Here is a 20793-nt window from a genome sequence, read left to right as displayed (position 1 = left end):
CAATACTCTGCAGCTCCAAGGAAATTTCATCTCACAGCAGTACATAAGATCTTGAGGTATTTGATGGGTACGATTGGTCAGGGTCTGTTCTATGGGAAAGATCATGATTTTTCTCTTCGAGGTTTCTCAGATGCAGACTGGGGAGGTTGTCCTGATAATAGACGATCTCATACTGGCTATGCTATATTCATTGGTCAATCTTTGGTCTCGTGGAAATCTAAGAAGCAGCAGGTGGTCTCGATGAGTTCTGCTGAGTCGGAGTACCGTGCGATGAGTATGATCACCAAGGAGTTGTTATGGTTCACATATATATTGAAGGCTTTGAGGGTTCCCTTTACACTTCCGGCTTATCTATATTGTGATAACACAGCAGCTCTTTACATCGCCAGCAACTCTGTTTACCACGAACGAACAAAACATATTGAGTTCGACTGCCACAAGGTCCGTGAAGCTATTGAAGATGGAATTCTTAAAACAATGTTTGTTCGGACCAACCATCAACTAGCTGATGTTTTGACAAAGGCTCTCCATCCGATTCCTTTTCAAGAGATTATGCGCAAGATGGGAGTCATCAACATCTACTCCTCGCCATCTTGAGGAGGGGTATTAGAGAGTAGTTAGTACATAAGATTGGTTAACTTAAATACAATTGATTTCTGGTTTAGTTTAGATCCGGTTTAGTTTATTTCAATGTATATATCACAGTTTTGTAAAGTTTGTTACATTTGAGAAATAAGAAAATCATTTCACAAAACTCTCTTTGTTTTGCGATTCTATTAATAGACCACAACGTTAACCAAAGATAGATTACGAAATTAATAGATTGATTGGTTAAAAATTAAATAGTGGATTACAAGATAGATTACAAAATAAAATTTAACCAGTGTTATAGCACGATACTTATCAAGAATCATTAACAAAATAAAACTTACAAAATATGTGTCTTTTTTCAAGCCTTCATATTTAACATATGATTTTATTGCATAATGTTTTATCCAAAACAAACTTTAAAAAATAATCACATAAATTATATTTTATATAAAAATTACAATATAAATAAAATAAATTTTAACCCGTGCTCTAGCACAGGTCTAATATAGTGTAACTTTATAAAATGCTAATAGTATAAGAGAACATTATTTTGCGGTGGCTGATCAAAGATGTATGATTTGTTTGGGTAGGTGAAATCCAACGGTCAAAATGTATATCAAACTCGTAATTTATTGAAAACCCAAATAAAACGTCACATTTATTCTTTTTGACTTTTTTCTTCTCAAACAAAAACAATAATATATCTTCAAAAAAATCTAAAGATAATGGGATGATCGAGCTCAACCATCACTAGTCTCGTATTCCCCTCAAATTATGATTACCACTTTCCATTTAATTAACTTATAATTATTCCCTTAGTGATTTCACGTACTAATAATTGTTATGTTTTTCTTCCTTTGACAACAACGATTCATCGCCTCTATTATATATTCACACAGTCCCTTCTTTTTTCTATTTTATCTATAAAGTATTCGAAGAATCAAAACTCAGACAAAACAAAATTCTCCAACCTACTGTGTTTTCTCGCCAGCCACCGTCGAAGGTTAAAGATCTCTTCTCGCTTTGTTCTTTATTTCTGTGTTTTCGTTTTTCTTTTCTAGACGAAACCTGATCCATACAAATTACTTGTAATCCAATTTTCGTATTGATTCTGTTGTGTTAAGCTAATTAAAAAAACTCCTCTTGGAGATTTCGAATTTGTTGAATCCTTAAGTGTTTTTTTTTTAATTGATTTTTAATCAATCAATCAATCGTAACCAGAATGATTACAATTCCACTTGACTTCATATATTCGTTTACAGGTTTGTTGTTGTGTGTTCTTCTTCCTCTATTCTGTGGTATCGTTTTGTGTAAGATGGGTTCTGGGCAATGGCATGTTGAGAAGAGGTCTACTTTAAAGAACGATTCTTTTGTGAAAGAATACAATCCAGTCTCTGAAACTGGGAGCCTCTCCATCATTGTTCTTGGTGCTTCTGGTGATCTTGCCAAGAAGAAGACTTTTCCTGCACTTTTCAATCTATTCCACCAGGTTATTTATTGTTACTCTAAAGTTTTGTATCATTATGTATTGTTTCAGTGTCTAATTGTTTTTTTTTTCTTTTTTCTTGGATTTATATGAGTAGGGATTTCTTAGTCCAGATGAAGTTCATATCTTTGGATATGCAAGGAGTAAGATTACTGATGAGGAACTGAGAGATAAAATCCGCGGGTTAGATGATTGATGATCCCGCCTTTTGGTTTTTGTTTGCATCTGAGACGATGATATGCTTATATATATATATATATATATATATATATCTGATTGTTATGTAGCTATCTTGTTGATGAGAAGAATGCATCTGTGAAATCAGATGCTTTGTCCAAGTTTCTTAAGCTGGTTAGTCCATTGTGATTACGAGATTGCTGTCCTGTTTATTTTGGTTACTGAAAGAAAATTCTATATTGTAATCAGATTAAGTATGTAAGTGGACCTTATGATTCTGAGGAAGGGTTTAAGAGATTAGACAAGGCGATTTCTGAGCACGAGATCTCTAAAAAGACTTCTGAAGGATCTTCCAGGAGATTGTTTTATCTTGCACTTCCTCCGTCTGTATACCCTCCCGTAAGCAAGATGATCAAGGCATGGTGCACTAACAAATGTGAGTTTATACTGTTAAATTATTGTCCAACATTATATTGGATACAAAAGATTAGGCAACTCTTCATTTGAATGTATAATCTTTACAGCTGATCTTGGTGGATGGACTAGGATCGTTGTTGAGAAACCATTTGGAAAGGACCTGGAATCTGCTGAGCAACTGAGTTCTCAGATTGGAGCGCTGTTTGAGGAACCACAGATTTATCGTATTGATCACTATCTGGGAAAAGAATTAGTGCAAAACATGGTAACACTTATTTGCTTCTAGTCAATGGTTTATTTATTTAGACTGATGATAAAGATCATCTAACGGATGTATCGTTAGTGCAGTTGGTTCTTCGGTTTGCCAATCGCTTGTTTTTGCCACTATGGAACCGCGACAATATTGCAAACGTACAGGTGAGAGCTTGATCGCTTAGCATAAATGTTTCTGACCTGATGAGTTTAGAGTTGAATCCATCCACATGAATCTGTAATTTCCTTTTGCAGATCGTTTTCAGAGAAGATTTTGGAACTGAAGGTCGCGGGGGATATTTTGATGAATACGGGTAAGCTTTTCTAAGTGTTTCCTTTGAATATGATGTACATGAGACAATAATATCATAGCATTCTGATGACTTGTATAATCTTCTATTTTCAGAATCATTCGTGATATTATTCAAAACCACTTGCTCCAGGCAAGTCCTTGTACATTCGAAATATGAGATTTTTGCTTGAAGTTTCCTTCCCTGTAACTGCAGATGCTTTCATATGTTGTTGTTAACCAAGTTTGGTGTACTGCAGGTACTTTGCCTTGTCGCCATGGAGAAACCAATTTCTCTTAAGCCCGAGCATATCCGGGATGAGAAAGTGAAGGTGATTACAGTTTTCTTGATCACATCTTTTGTGTCACATCTTCATTTCCAAAATTCTGTAGGAGATTACCTTTCATCCAATTTGGATCAAGTGATGTCTTCATTTGAATTTTCAGCCAGTTAATACAAATTGACTGATTTTTTAATGAACTCCAGGTTCTTCAATCTGTGATCCCCATAAAAGATGAAGAGGTGGTTCTTGGACAGTATGAAGGATATAGAGATGATCCAACTGTTCCAAATGACTCAAACACTCCAACGTTTGCCACAACAATTCTTCGCATAGACAATGAAAGATGGGAAGGTACCATGTCCCCCTCCACTCTTCATCTTTCATTTTCTACGAAGAGTTTGGAAGATCAACTAAAAAGTCAATATCATCAACCGGCATTAGTTCAATTCATATTGTCCATGTATACCGCATTATTCCACTACAGTATCCTATGGAACTCTTCTGTTTTTGCATAAATGATGAAACCCTCCTGAAGCTAAAATGACGTAAATCTTTATAATGGAGAGACATAAATGATTAAGCACTCTCTTCTGGTGTTACCTCTATGCCAAAATCCTTTTCTATTAGTAGTGATTAGTGACTTGTGAATTGATGTATCTTTCAGGTGTTCCTTTTATACTGAAGGCCGGAAAGGCAATGAGTTCAAAGAAGGCAGATATTCGCATTCAGTTTAAGGATGTTCCTGGCGACATATTTAAATGTTTGTATTGAGACCAAATCAAGCTTTCACAGATTTCAAGTGTATTTACTGATACTTGAAATTTTTTTGTTTGGTCTAATCTCTCATGCAATGAAACAGGTCAAAACCAAGGGAGGAACGAGTTTGTTATACGCTTGCAGCCTTCAGAGGCCATGTACATGAAGCTAACTGTAAGTGCCTGATGAAACCACAAATTACTAAAATTACACACAAAAAAAAGAGAAGAGATTCACTTTTGTTCATTCAATCCATCTGAAGTTTTTGACTTTGCTGCGCAGGTGAAGCAACCGGGTCTGGAGATGCAAACTGTGCAGAGTGAACTAGACCTATCGTACAAGCAACGTTACCAAGGTGTCTCGATTCCAGAGGCTTACGAGCGCCTAATTCTTGACACGTATGAATCTAAGTTACATAATAACATTAACTCTGTACATTAGAATCTTTATTCTAACCATTAATTTTTCATATTCTATGTCTCTGCAGAATCAGAGGTGACCAACAACACTTTGTTCGCAGAGACGAATTGAAGGTAATTTAGTTTTACCTTTCTCCTTCACCACTTAGAACCCTGAATACTTGAAATCATTTCAAGAATCCCAACTTTGTTTCAAACTTCCATAATCTGATTCCCAGAAATTTGTTGTGAAATCTTTGATATTTTTTCCCGTTGAGAATATCTCTAAACACATGTCTGTGATCAATCACAAAAACAGGCAGCTTGGGAAATCTTCACTCCACTGCTTCACAGGATCGACAAGGGAGAGGTGAAATCGATCCCATACAAACAAGGAAGCCGTGGTCCAGCCGAAGCAGATCAGCTACTGAAGAAAGCTGGTTATATGCAGACCCATGGCTACATATGGATCCCTCCTACATTGTAAATGGTATAAACACAACACAGATATGATGATGATGAGTACACACAAAATAAGAGCTTCTTTTTGTTTCCTTGCTTGCTGAATAAAAACCCTTCACTACTCACTAGTTTGGAGTTTGTTAATGAATCTGATGTATACTAGTGATCTTCACTAGGACATTATTGTTTATGTCTTGTAGTTTTTGTTGTACTAGTCTGTTGTTTTCTTTATATAATGCATAGCAAGCCTTGTGCAAAAACTATTTCCTGCTTAGTAGAGGATTTCAGCTCTAAGATTTTTTCAACAAAATAAATATATATACAAAATATAAGAATCGGAGAAAAATGAATTGTACACACAATGAATTGGACGTATACACACGGAAACATGTTACTAGATAATAATTGATAAAATCATTGAGTAATGTTGAGTAAATTGGAGGAGGTTGAGGAGGTTGGCAATAAGAAATTTTCTACTAAACTTAATGTTGGACGCAATGTTCTCTTGACACGTATGAACATTGAGTAAATGGTGATTTGTGGGGTCGATAAACAAGTATTTAAAGTCTCACGGATTTAACAGATTAGCTGTCGGATATGGATGGGCCAAGAGTAGACATAGGGCCCACTAAAAAGGTGGGTCCGTGGACATGGACTCACTAAACAAAGTGGCAGTCAGGGCGTTTGAGAGACATATACTACATCATGGTGTGAAAAAACATTTCCACAAATACTTTGGAAATAATATTAGTTACTATCTTGTGACGTTTACAAAGGATTTTTAGTTTCATTGGTTGTCGGAGCAAGCTATTTTGAGATAACTAAAAGACATGAACATGTTCTCTCCACACATGAGGATGGCATAACCAATGTTCTCTCTATGGTGGAGGAGGTTGGATGCAAAGTTATAACCCCAAGGAAGGAAGGTGGAGAAGGTTGGATGCAAGGTTATCTCTCAAGGAAAAAAGGTGGAGCCAAGGTTCTTTTCATGGTGGAGGAGGTTGGACGCAATGTTCTCCCCGTAGGGAGGAAGGTGGAACCGAGATTCTCTCCATGGTTGGTAATACACTATTGTGATGATACATCATTGATTAATATACTATATAATATATTTTTAATTCGAAATATTTTTTGAGCCATTAATTTTAGTAATTAAAAACACCATGCAAAAATGAAAGTAAAAAGACATATAATAGTAGGTTTAATGTGTTTATATAGATATTTTTTAGGTGGTGATAAAGATTATATTTGTAATATACAATATATTTAGATGTAAAAATTACGATTGTAATGGTAACATACATAAAAGATTTGTAAATAAATAATAAATTTGTATATTATAGCAAACATAAAACAATATAAATAATATATAACAGATTTTAATATATTTTTATAAAATTTAAATTAATTTATAAAACTTTAAATCTGTACAGCGGATGATGATATATTTTTTAATATAGATTCTTTCGTTGTTTGTTTCTTTTATTAGAAAAAAGTTGTACTGTGAAATACCATGAATAAGGGTTTGACATTTTATCACTTGAGCTAATTTATTTCAACAAAAAATTTAATATATATTTGACTAAGCCTTAAACATGACATTTGACAATTTTGTCCATGATACTTGTTTCAATACTAAACGCCAAAAGTCTTAAAACAGTATTAAACAAGATATATATAAAGTCTTAAAACAGTATTAAACCACACAATTATTTTTCTTTGGTGAGATTAAACCAAAAATTGTTGGACTTTATTTAAACAGTATTAAACCACACAATTATTATTATTTTGGTGAGATTAAACCACACAATTATAAAGGAAACAAGATAGATACAATTTATTTCTAAACTATAGAAAAATATCGAATTAAAAACTAAATTCGCAGCTGATAACTATGGGGTTTCTTGGTTGTTGTTGTTGTATATACATTTAACTACTTGGGTATTCGATTATTCGATATATGATATATATATCTATATATATATATTGAATTGGAAACTTAAAATAACTGGACCAATCATTTTGGTTTGGTGGAAAACGATAGTAGGATGATAAATAAATAAATTAACGTATGAAATATATAACGGAAACGACTTGCACAAAGTTAGGTAGGCTACAAGACTATATAACCAACCATATATTTTGTCGTCTGATGACTCCCTTAAATTTGATTATGAGTTAAACACACCGTTAACTCGGAGTCGGAGATTATGGGGTCTGACGACTCCCTTAAATTTGAGAAAATCATTAATGCTACGATAAGTGTTAGCTCATTTGTTCATTTGTTTAGAATTATCGTAGCCCTAACTAATTTTATTGCACTCATTGTTTTCTGTGGCCAACACTTCTGTCATTTTCCACAATATTGACCTAAGGCTAAAATATCGAGAAAATCAGGTTTTAAACATTCAAAATGTCACTGAGTAGCACTTTAAACCTCGAGAAAATTTTACTAACACTATAAACTTTTAAAATGACTTTACTAACACTTTGAACTTCTAAAATGATTTTACTAACACTTTACACCTTAAACCTAACTTTTATTTTTTTGTACCTCTATAAAAAATAGCGGAACAGTAATATCTCTCAAAGCGAAATAGTTAAACTATGTTGGTTTAATTTAAATTTTGATTAGTTTTAGTTTTTATAAATAAATAAAAAAGAAAAAGATCAATTTTTGTTCATCTTCATTGTGGACAAAATTTTTACGATGTTACTCTTCACATTATTAATTATTTTAATAAATGCATTTCCACTGGATTCTGATTCAAATCAATTGACTTCTCATTGGAAACCAATGAATCTTCCAAATATGTTGTCGTCTTCAATTTTACATTTGTCAAATTTTTTAACCTTATCTCTGATTCTTCATTTTTTTTACTTTGATGTATTTTTTTTTATCAATCGTAATAAATAATTAAATTAAATTAAATTAATTAAACAAATATTTAAATCAAACCAGGTTAGATTAACTATTTCACGTTGACGGATATTACTGTTATGTCATCTTTCATGACGGTGCAAACATGAAAGTTAGTTTTAAGGTTAAAGTGTTAATGAAATCATTTTAAAGGTTTATAGCGTTAGTAAAAAAATCTCAAGGTTTAAAGTGCTACTCAGTGACATTTAGGTTTAAAATGTGATTTTCCCCTAAAATATATGATTACTTACAAGTTCCGATGTTAGGTTACATATTAATTTCAGATGGGCTATTAATAATACTTTTTATTTTAAAAGGCTCTACTAAATAAAACGCAAGTAGCAAAGGATGATTCACAGGCTATAAATAATGTTGATTTTTCTAACATTATACATATATATCATCTAGATAATAAATAAGAAGATCTAGAATTGGGTCGATCACGTTTAATAGAAGTGGACAATAGAGTGGGTGTACCAAAGTACTGTATTTTGAGTTTACGAATTTTGAAGTAATACTCGTAAATGAACAAAGGTTAAAATACAATTTGGTTTTAATTTTGAAACTCAAAAAAATATTAAAAATCTAAAAGAAAGTTATGTAATACTTTGTCAAACTATTATAAATTATACAATGTTATTTTGTTTGACCACTGTCTATATCAAGATTTCTCCTAATCCTCTGTGAAGGATCCCAACTGTATTGTGTATATAAAGTACTGATCATACCTCAATAAAAAACTACAATTCACAATATCTTTAGAGAGATGATGAGCTTACAGCGTTACCACTTGTGTTTTATTTTGACTTGGCTACCTCTTCTTGTATTCTCGACGACGTTGGATAATACTTTGTCATCCAACGGCTTCCTCTCACCGTCGAACAGCCGAACCATTGTGTCTCCGGGTCAAGTTTTCGAGCTTGGTTTCTTCAAGCTCTCCCCAGACTCCCGAGATGGTGCTCGTTGGTATCTCGGCATCTGGTACAGAGACTTTCCTACAAGGGATTATGTCTGGGTTGCCAATAGAAACAATCCCTTGTCCAACCCCGTTGGAACCTTGAAAATATCAGACGCCAACCTAGACATCCGAGATCCATCTAATAATCTTGTCTGGTCGACAAATCTTGCCAGAAGAAAGACCAAAGCTCCAGTTGTGGCAGAGCTCCTCGATAACGGGAATTTTGTGCTGAGATGCAAGAATAGGAACTCGTCAAATCAGTTGCTGTGGCAGAGTTTTGATTTCCCGACAGATACATTGCTCCCCGAGATGAAACTTGGTTGGACAAAGCGAAGCGGTCAAAACAAATTCCTACAATCATGGGCAAGTGCACATGATCCATCAAGTGGGGATTTTACGTACGTTATTGATATTGCCGGAGGTGGTTTGCCTCAAAGGGTAATAAGGGAAGGAGGCAGAAAATTAGGAACCCGTGTGGACTCCTGGAATGGTATAGGGTCCATTGGTCTACCCGCCACGCTTGTAACAGCAAATTTAAAATTTGATTTTATTATGCACAATGAAGAAATCACTTACTCCTTCAAAGTCACCACGAACAAGATCTACTCGAAACTCATAATCGACTATAGGGGGACATTGCATAGAATGGCACGATCTCCGAGAGCAGAAGATTGGGTATCTTATTGGATAACTCCGACGGACATGTGCGACGCATATGCTGCGTGTGGCTCTTACGGTCAGTGCGACACGAACGTGTCACCCATGTGTACATGTATCGAAGGTTTTAGGGCAAGGAACAAAGAGGCATGGACAGGGATGAACTTTAAGGATGGATGCGAGAGGAAAACGCCACTTAGAAGCAATAGTGATGGGTTTCACCAGCTGAAGAAAATTAAGCTGCCGGATACAAAGGCTGTGACTGTGGAAAAGGGACTCGAGTTTGAGGAATGTCAAAGGAAGTGTGTTGGAGATTTCAACTGTACAGCATTCGCTTATGTCGATATGTGGAATGGCGCTGGGTGGAGTTGTCTAATTTGGACAGGAGAGCTAGTTGATATAAGAGTTTTCTTCTCCCATGGTCAAGATCTCTACGTCAGAGTGGCCAAGACTGATCTCGGTAAGTTCTGTCCCTAGTTATAATATATATGAAGATCGATTAAGAAGATTCATCAAGCCACGTTTAGTAGCAACATCAGCTATATAATATTATATAACATATCGCATCACAAAAATTTGATATATGACCCCTTTTTTTTTTTTTTTGTCTACAGGGAATGACAGAAGCATAAGTAAAATAATCATAGGTTTGATTGTTGGAGTTGCGGGCGGTATGATTTTTCTCTGCTTCGTCATGTTCTGTTTTTGGAAAAAAAAACAGAAACGATCAAGGGCGAATGCAGTGGAAACACCTATTGGTATGGATATAGTAGCTGTAACCTACTTTTCTTTTAATTTTACATCGTATAGCTATAGATTTTTAATTTTATTTTATGTCTTCAACTTTGTTTATTTATTGTCTTAATTATTGCAGCCGCAATATCAACTAGAACATACTTGTCTGGAGAAATCGAGGACTTGGCACTTTCACGGATGGAGTTTAAAACTGTCGTCATGACAACTGAAAACTTTTCTTACGCACTTGGACAAGGCGGTTTCGGTTTCGTTTACAAGGTACAACAAAACTATTGAAACACTCTTACGAATTAATTATACAACGTACGACACACTAGAGAGAGATTACAACATGTTCTTAAAAGCATCATTTTTCCTTTTCGTCGATTATTTCCACGCACAACACTGATAAATATATAGAGTATATCAATGTTATTATTTAAGACATGTTAAAATAACTCTAAAACAACATTTAAAATAAACGAAGGGAATATTTTGGTAGATCTCAAACCAAATACCAGAGTTTCAAGAGCTCACAAGTAAAAATAAAAACTCTTAGAAAAGTAACTTCATATATAGATAACATATATACATAGACATACATTGCCGCACATACCTAAATTTCATAATGATACTTGATCGAATAATTAAATCCACCTAAGTTCACCTAATTTTTTTATTTTTTTTTAAGAGATACCATTTATATAATCTAATAAAGTGAAGAGTTATTACATGGAGACTTTTTTTTTTTTTTTTTTAACAAACAGAGCTGGAAGGCATATGAGACAAATCATTTAAAATGCTTGAAAGTGTTGGAACCAAAGGTAGAGATAGGTTTCATGATCTGGATTTGGAACTGAAGATGAAGTGCTTCCCGAGTTGTCGAGTCCTAAGAACTGAAGATAGTTCACCTAATTTTGTAGACACCAATTTTAATATTTTCTTAACTAATGGCTCGCAAACATTAAAAGTGTGTATCTTTATATATATAAAAAAATTCTTAGCACAATCAAAAAGAGTTTGCCATGATAGGTATTTTATGTTATTTTATTAAATTATATTAATATTCGTTTAATCTTTTCCATTTTTTCCCTCAATATTCGTTTTTAACTAGGTCTACACCCAACAGTTTTCAAAATCATCTTGTGCACATCACATGTATATATATATATATATATATATATATATATATATAATATATGTACAAATATACATCACTGATCCATATGTGTTTATATCTTCTTCTATACGATCGTATATGTGTGTTTCTATCTAACTAGGCGATGTCAAAATTTTAGTAACTTATGAAATGCGTGATAACAGGGGAGATTACTTGACGGAACACTTGTAGCTATAAAAAGATTATCAGATATGTCAGTTCAGGGGACCAAGGAGTTCGAGACAGAGGTGAGGTTGATCGCAAAGCTTCAACATAAAAACCTAGTACGTCTTGTCGGATTTTGCGACGACATGGGCGAGAAAATCTTGATTTATGAATACTTAGAAAATCGAAGCCTTGATGTCTACATATTCGGTTAGTATATATTGTCACTAGCTTGTTTAATTAATTCAAGTTTGGTTCTTACAGTTTGCATTTTCATATATCTTTAATTAGGAGAAGTAAGCTAATTGACCAATCTCAATTTCTAGGAAAAAATGAGAGCTCTAAGCTAAACTGGCAAAAACGATTTGAGATCACTAAAGGGATTGCTCAAGGTATCCAATACCTTCACCAAGAATCACGTTTTAGGATCATCCACAGAGATTTAAAAGCAAGCAATATTCTGCTTGATAAAGATATGATTCCGAAGATCTCCGATTTCGGGCTGGCCCGGATCATTAGAAATGAGACTCAAGATAACACACGGAAGGTGGTTGGAACTTTGTAAGTAGTTAAAATATGCATGCATGCATGCATCAATGGTCCTTACAAAAGAGTTTTGTTTAAACCCTAACTTTGAAGTTTAATGGTTTTGGTTACCCTAGTGGCTACATGGCCCCGGAATATTGGACGAACGGAGTATTCTCAATGAAATCGGATGTTTTCAGTTTTGGGGTATTACTCCTTGAGATTATAAGTGGCAAGAGGAATAGGGGGTTCAGTAACTTAGAAGGAGACACCAGTCTTCTCACCTGCGTAATTATGAGAGACTTTGATTTAATTATTATTTTATTTTCTTTGTCAAGTTAAACTTTATAACAAAACTAAATTAATTTTGTGTGAACATACAGGCATGGAGAAACTGGGAAGAAGGAAACTGGTTAGAGACAGTAGATCCACTTATTGTACCTGTCTTATCATCATCATCGTCGACGTCACAAGAAGTTCATAGATGCCTACAAATAGGTCTCTTGTGCGTTCAAGAACATGCAGCTGACAGACCAATGATGTCGTCCGTCGTGATGATGCTCGGAAGCGAAGTACCGATTCCTCAGCCTAAAACGTCCGGCTATTGTGTCCGCTGCGTTGGGAAAAGGTCACTTGAGACTGGTTCTTCGTCAAGTACACAGCCAACCGAAAAATCTTGCACAGCGAACCAGATTACCGTTTCGGTCATTGACCCTCGGTAATGTAAGTACCATTAGAATTCTCAAAAAATAAACTTATATTTTTGATTAAAAAAACTAATCTAAATGCATAATAATATACTGAAATGTTTTTACAATTTATGGAAAAAAACAAGAAAAATTATGATGGTCATTTAATACTGATGGTAATTGTAACGAATTATTTTTAATGGTAATTGACATGTATACAAGTTATATGTTTTATGTAGTTAGATGGTTAGAAAGTTTACTCATTTAATTATAGTTTTTTTTTTTGTTATTTTTGCCAATTTCCTATTTAATCATGAACCTGTTTTCGTTTGTGGGTTAAAGCAGTCATTAACTTGTATCTTGTATAAAGTTACGTTTTCTTTTTGTTTTTTTCCAGCTAATTTCATTGATACCAAATCGAGATTACAAAGTCAGTATACAGAACTTTTCGATGAACAAATTATTACATAAGCTAATTTTGACGATACTTTCCATAGATAAGTCTTACTCGCTAAAAATAAATAAATCCATTATTTTCCTTCTCCATATCTGATCTTCCTCTAATGCGAACTGTGTGCGTGGGTATCGTCTCTTGGTTGAACCTCCAAATTGCACACCGCAATGATTCTGAAATGTGGACATTTTGATCCCAAAGCTTCCGTATCAAAGTCATTATGATTAATCTTAACTTTGTTTTTCTCTCCATTGGGTCCCCATAAAGCTTTAAGCCGGCTAACAGATGCTTATATCTGTTAATAATTTCCTTTATATAGTAAAACCACATAGACTGCAATTCATCACTCCAATATCGAAATTTATCTCCAGTCTTCTTAGACTTCAACTTACGTTTCCAATTGGTGGATGACTTATCTACCATGATGATTCCGGGATCCCATATTCGACAAATTTGATAGAATTCAGGCCAACACAAACATCGGTTGAACCAGAAGAAAACTCTACAAGAGAGATAGAAAACGGCTACCCATTGGAACCGACCACGCTTGAAAGATATGGTATTAGACCACCATTGCAAACCATCATCACAAATAGTCATTATGATACTCCACCAACGATGCCGCTTGAGGAACCCACCGTGGATGTGTGTCAAAGCCGTTGACGTCGCAAAGAAACCACCATCGCATTCAAGATAAACACAACCATCCTTAATTTTCGTAAGGATGACCGAATACAAACTGGAGAAAAGATTAAAAACCCGCTTCGGGTTGAAGAAGATGAAGAAACATATGTGTAAATACATAATTACTAAAAAGAAAGAAGGGCACGGTACCGACATAATAGATGCATCGGCCACCGGCCAGATTCGATCGAATGAAAACGCTCAAAACAGTTACTGTTTCGCCTAAAGCGTCGCGAGGGAGATTTTTTCTTTTTCTTATATAAAGTTACGTTTTCATGTCTAAAAATTTTAAAGAAAATAAAACTTAAGTTAATTAATCCGTAAAGAGTGCATTTGAAACTATATATAAAAAAAATGATAGAATAATACTTTTTTGAAACCTAGGAATTTGAAATTGATACAAAAATTTTAGATATTTTATTTTCTGAACAATAAATTATATAATGCAGCGGAGGTGATATGCGATGGCAGTTCAAACGTCAGTTTAATTTGATTGGAAATGGCGAAATAAGAATTGCAAAAGAGATACCAAACATTCAAAGTTTAATTAAAATATAGTTAGCAGCAAATTTGTGTGGTGGTTGCTACCTTTAATATTGTATTACAATCATCATACGTACGGACGTCTCTTTAAAAATTAGGCAAGTTGAAATTTTGTATCGTTAAAGTTGGTTTTATATCATTAAATAATTATTATTTACATTTAGCATTAATCGGTTTCTTTTGATCACTATCATGCATGACTGATATAAATAATTTATTTAAATAACAGAAAAAATCGAAGTAAAATCTTTTACTCATGTTGCCAATTAAGCTCAGCGATCTACTCATATTGAGATTATTACCGTAGAAATGGGAGAAGCGATAAATGTTTTATAATAAACTTTTCCTCAAAGAGTCATAACAGATATAAAAATCTAACGGCTCAATAGTCACATTATTCAATAAAAACAAAAGAGCAACAACGTTAATAAACTTCACACGATTCCGGTTCATCGTTTTTATCACTTAAGCTCCCCTTCCCAACCTGCCAATACAACGAGGCCAAACAAGTAAACCGGACGAATCCTAGAATAACAGTAACAAATACAATTTACCAAACCATATTTACTCTTAGCGTTCAACCAAAATTAATAAACTGAATGCCGCCCAAGTTCATGGGACTCTAACACTGTTAAGTATCCCAGTCCAAATCCATTTGTGGATGACGTTTTAGCGAGTAATTGAAGACAAATTGTACTAGTCATGGGAGATGGTATAAACGGAGGGCCAAACAGACTCTTTTGTGGATGAGCTTTGGTGAGTAATTTCCCAACCCACATAGATATAACTTTCCCCCACAGAGTTTTGCAATCCTTTTGTAAATTAAAAATTATACATGCTTCCTCGAACCTATTTTGTGCGGACATACAAACTAACATTAGTCATCTTGTGAAACTGTCTTCCATCGCTACTAAAGAAACCAGAAGCTGATCTACCAGCCGTTTGAAAGATATGAGTAGTAGCGTTCGAGAGATCCAGAGATCGTCTCCATATATAAAAGTTATAATTTGAGAATTATTGTCGAATTTGTGTATCTTTCGCTAGTTATGGTCGAATTAATGATCCATTCTCTTGGAAATAATTGAGATAGATTATAATGAATATCTAATGTTTATGATTTTTTTTTTAATGATTATGATAATAATTTAATAAGAATAATGTTTTGAGATTATGTTTTAATTGATAATTATGAATATTTATATGTGATAATTGTTTAGTTATAACTTGCGACTATTTGAAACTAATTCCGAGTGATGATATTGAGGCAATAGATTTTTTACTATTTTATAATTATACGACAAATTTTTAGTTATCACTTGACCATTTGAGATTATAGTTATGTACTAATGACTTATATAATTAAAACTTTATACTAGTTACAAATTGTGATGATGTTAAGATGTTATGTTAGCATGTAATTAAACAGTTTTGTTATTTTTTGCGTCGTAACTATTTGTCACAAAATAGTCACATATAGATTCGTCGTAATTTTTTTGACGTCTTTGTTACAAATAAAAATGTGTAACAATTATATTGTAATCATTCACAAATTCGTAACGATATGTATATTGTATTTTGTAATATTTATATTGTTACTATATACTCCCTCCGTTTCAAAATATAGGATGTTTTAAGCAATGCACGCGGATTAAGAAGTCTTTACTTTTAACAAGTTCAACCAATCAGAAACAATACTGCATAATATAAAATATTAAACTAATCTAAAATTTGCATTGAAATTTGAAAACATCCTATATTATGAAACAACAAACTTTTCCAAAACATCCTATATTTTGAAACGGAGGGAGTATATTTTATTGTGACTAAATAGTATGTAAAGTTTACAACATATATTGTTGTTATACTTTTATTATTTAAACAAAAATTAAACAAAGGTAAATAAATGAATAATGCTTTTACGGGTGTGGGTAGTCTCTGCCGGGTATGCAAGTCTCAGCTATAACGCGAGTGCATTCGCAAATATGTCTTTTTCCTTTCACAACACAACGTCCCCCGTTATACCTATCTTTTGCACAAGCCACTTTGCACAAATGAAGACCGTTTTTCTTAGTACAAGTCCCTGGCGGTGCTTTGCTTGGCTTTCCAAGACACCAATCCCACCCATTGTGTTTCTCTTCCGAACTTCCTAATGGAATCAAGCATCGATCAATCAATAAGATGTATTCAAAACATATTGATTTATATGCATATTATAATTTTCCTTAAAAGAAACTATATTTTTTAGAAGATATAATATTATTTAGGATTTTATTTTCATGTCATAATTTTATTTCACAACTGAAGATAGATTTGAAAACATTGTAACTTTACACCAGATAGTCAGATACCAACAGAAAATAAGAATTTTTATTTTGGTTGTGATAACCATTTTACCATTTTAAAATGAAATATTTCTTATAGAATTAAAGATTGTAAGTTCGAATAATACAAAACCGTTAGATCTATAATAAACATAAAAGCAAACAATCAACATTTTGTCAGAATGATAAATTATGATATATGTTACCTTTAGAAATAAACAAGAATATCATCAGAAAAACACATAAACGAACTACAATTAAACACTTCACCATTTTTTTTTTGTTTTTTTTTGCCCTTTTAAGTCTTCTTATATTTTACTAAATGAATGCTTATGGACCTTATTTTCAAACTCCAATATATATAGAATTATTATTTCTAAAAAAAGGAGAAGAAAAAGAGGTAGTTCGTAAAAAGCGCCTATTAAACTGTTTAATCAAGAGAAACATATAAATTTAATGAATATCATAATTCTGATTTTTCATGACTATCTTATGTGAAAAAATATACCACTTTGACACAAATTTGGCAATTAATTGCTAGATTAACACTCCATACTATCAAATAACTAGAATGACAAAAATTTTACGTAAAAGGACTAAAAACACAGAAATTTCTTTTTTGAAAAAACGAAAAAACGAAAAAGTTATAGTATTTAATATTTTTTTTAAAAATATGATTAATGAAAAATATAAAATGACTAAAAATATAATTTATAAAAAATAAAATATAATTTAAAATATAATGTATAAAAATAATATTCAAAAAATTGCTTATAAAAATATTATGTATAAAGATATGATTTTAAAATATGAAGTTTAAGATTATATAGTTTAAATAAGTTTTATAAAAAATATAATGTATGAAATTATAACTAAAAAGTAATGTATATAAAAATATTAAAATAAGATTTATGAAAAAATAATATAATATATAAAATATGATGCTAAACTTTTTAATATGATTTAGGAAAATTAAAATGTATAAAATATACTTTAAATATATTAGTTTAAAAATATGATTCATAATATGATTTATAAAAAATATAATTAATAAAAATATGACTGAAAAAATATAACTTAAAACAAATATGTTGTCACTATATTTACATTTTACATCTACTAAACCTATTATCAAACACCAGATTTTTGAAAGCAAACAAAAAAAAACTGTCATAACGTAAACAAATCTGCCATAACATATTGTGTTCACTATTTACATATGTCATTTTAGCAATTTTATGAAAACGTTATAAATCTATTATCAAATGACAAATTTTTGGTTAAATTAAAAAATTTGTTATCACTTGAGGTCAACCTAGTAATTATTTCTCAGTAAAAAATATGTCATGTTACGACAGATTTTTAATATAGAAAATAAATCTGAAATAATTGTGAAAAATAAATCTGCCAGACATTATATCAAAATTGTCATATATTGTGAATGTCTGTGGTGTCTTTAATTATAAATAAGTCTATCGTAAAAAAAGAAATTTGTCATCAATTATAAATCTGTCATAACTGTAGTTAAAAAATAGTCGTCCAAAACAAATCTGTGATACACAAATAAATCTGCCATAACTAGTCCGGCAGATTTTGAATATATTTTGCTTTTCTTTAAAAAAATTGATGGGAGAGTAAATTTGACTTTATTTTTTTCCTAACAAAGCAAAAAAAAAGTATTTTAGACAACAAAAAAACAACTCATCTAACTCTCACATTTTGTGAGTTACTTTAGTAATTAACCTCTTAATTTGGGTCAATATAGTTTAATTTGGGTCAATATAGTTTTTCTCCCATGTTCTATGGATCTCTTTATTTATTACAAGTACTAGGATATATCCCGTGCTTAACTGGGAAGAAGGAAACTGGTTAGAGAAAATAAATCCACCTATTGTACATCATCGTCAAGAAGTTCGTAGATGCCTGCAAATAGGTCTCTTTTGCGTTTGAAACGACCCGACCCGTTTTTTTTTATTAAATAATAAATAATAATAATAAACTACAATTAGTGGTCTCATACCTACTAGCCACCTAACCACAATCATAAACAACAACGGAAATAACAATATCAATATATATCCAATCATCCAATAACCATTATTCCATATATTCCAATAATCCATAATCAAATAACAAAATGCATAGAACCAGCAACCTAGCAATGTTCTACAGACCCAACTCTAGCAACCTAGCATAATCAGACAACATCCAATCAAATTCCTAGAATATCTTCATCTTCTTTGCCTTGATTCCACGATCACACTTTGTCTTTACCTACACCACGAACACAAATTGCAATGCATGAGTATTTTATAAACACTTAGTAAGGCAATCCTCCCATCTACTGGGCTATACACACAAGCAATAGAGAGATCTCTAACCATCAACCGACAAGCAACAATCAACAATACACCAACCAAGACTCTACATCAACCGACACCAACATGAATCGACTGACACCAGATAGGGATGCATCGACCGACACAAGGTTACATCGACTGATGCTAGATGCACTTGCATCGATCGACACTCGCACTGCATCGACCGACGCATGCTCGACATCGCACGAAAACCCTAGGTTTTACGCGCCTTCCTCGCACTTGCATCGACTGACGCACAAAGTGCATCGACCGATGAAATGCCGAACATCGTGTTTTCCCCAAAGCTTCTCTCTGGATCTTCGTTCCTACAACCACAAAACTTGATTCCAAGCCACAAGAAAGCTTCCTAACGTCCCAAATAACAATCTAGCAAGCCTAAGAACACATAACAAGAAATTAAGAGAGATCTCTAGCTTAGATAAGCCATGGTCATGCACTTACCTTTGCCAAGACGAATCTGAACCTCAAACAAGCAGAACAACGCTCCTACAACGTTCTAAGCTTCAGATATCACCAGAAAACGCCACCAATCTCCCAAAATCCTCAAAACCCTCAAGAACGCTTAGGAAAACTTTTGTCTCTTTTCTATCTCTCCAAAAACGGCCAAGACACGACAAATGAGACAAAACTTGAGTTAAGGGTTTTCCTAACCCAAAACGCAGCGTTTAACTTAAGACAAACAGCAGAAAACTGAATCTGCATCGACCGATGCACTATATGCATCGACCGATGCAATTCCCTAAACCAGAATTTCGGTTCGTGGATGTTACAGCGTTTAAGAACATGCAGCTGACATAACAATGAAGTTGTCTGTCGTTATGATGCCTGGAAGCGAAGCACCGATTCCTCAGCCTAAACCGTCCGGCTATTGTGTTCATTGCGTTGGGAAAATGTCACTTGAGACTGGTTCTTCGTCAAGTACACAGCCAACCGATGAATCTTGGACAGTGAACCAGATTACCGTTTCGGCCATCGACCCTCATTACGTAATGAAAGTACCACTAGAACTCTAAAAAGTACTTATATTTTTCATTTTTTAAAAATTAAACTGAATGCATAATAATATAGAATATAGAGAATTTTCAAAAAATACACTTATTGATATACCCTTTTTCAAAAATACCCTCTTTTTGGCTATTTTTATATTTGCAATCCTTTAATTTTTAATTTACCATTTTACTCTTAGATGAAAAATATTTTATTCAATAAAAAGAAAAACAAAATTTTCCCGCCAAAATGTTTTTTGACATATTTTCCCGCCAAACAAAAATTTCGAAAAAATTTCCTGCCAAAAACTTTTTGATAAAAAATTTCGACAAAAAAAGTTCCCGCCAAAAAAAATTTACAAGGTTTGTAAACGCTTTTACAAGGTTTTTTAAAGTGTTTACAAGGTTTTTAAAATATTTTTAAACACATTGTAAACGCTTTTACAAGTTTTTATAAGGTTTTCAATAGGTTTTTAAACACCTTGTAAACGCTTTTACAAGGTT

General features: G+C 33.0%; 3 protein-coding genes across 3 annotated transcripts in view; all 3 read left to right on the top strand.

Annotated features, from left to right (window-relative positions):
- Window positions 1–597, top strand: part of LOC104715037 — a 6850-nt gene extending 6253 nt beyond the window's left edge. The window contains exon 7 of the mRNA XM_010432492.1: window positions 14–597. Within this exon, the coding sequence (XP_010430794.1) occupies window positions 14–597 (584 nt within the window). The remainder of the gene's footprint in view (window positions 1–13) is intronic.
- On the top strand, window positions 1378–5375 carry LOC104710551 (glucose-6-phosphate 1-dehydrogenase, cytoplasmic). The gene is made up of 16 exons (XM_010427172.1): window positions 1378–1594; window positions 1854–2080; window positions 2175–2260; window positions 2365–2428; window positions 2504–2690; window positions 2779–2936; window positions 3020–3088; window positions 3179–3237; window positions 3330–3366; window positions 3473–3544; window positions 3700–3847; window positions 4161–4256; window positions 4356–4426; window positions 4535–4650; window positions 4740–4785; window positions 4970–5375. The coding sequence occupies exons 2-16, from the start codon at window positions 1907–1909 to the stop codon at window positions 5135–5137; spliced, it is 1551 nt and encodes a 516-aa protein (XP_010425474.1). The 5' UTR covers window positions 1378–1594; window positions 1854–1906; the 3' UTR covers window positions 5138–5375.
- Window positions 8762–12953, top strand: LOC104715036 (receptor-like serine/threonine-protein kinase SD1-8). Its single transcript, XM_010432491.2, has 7 exons — window positions 8762–10107; window positions 10262–10405; window positions 10522–10661; window positions 11706–11916; window positions 12033–12267; window positions 12369–12519; window positions 12615–12953. The coding sequence occupies exons 1-7, from the start codon at window positions 8799–8801 to the stop codon at window positions 12951–12953; spliced, it is 2529 nt and encodes an 842-aa protein (XP_010430793.1). The 5' UTR covers window positions 8762–8798.

The sequence above is a fragment of the Camelina sativa genome, chromosome 9 (assembly GCF_000633955.1).
Source record: "Camelina sativa cultivar DH55 chromosome 9, Cs, whole genome shotgun sequence".
NCBI lineage: Eukaryota > Viridiplantae > Streptophyta > Magnoliopsida > Brassicales > Brassicaceae > Camelina > Camelina sativa.
Note: the sequence above shows the minus strand (reverse complement) of the source record. Positions and strands in the feature narration are given on the sequence as shown.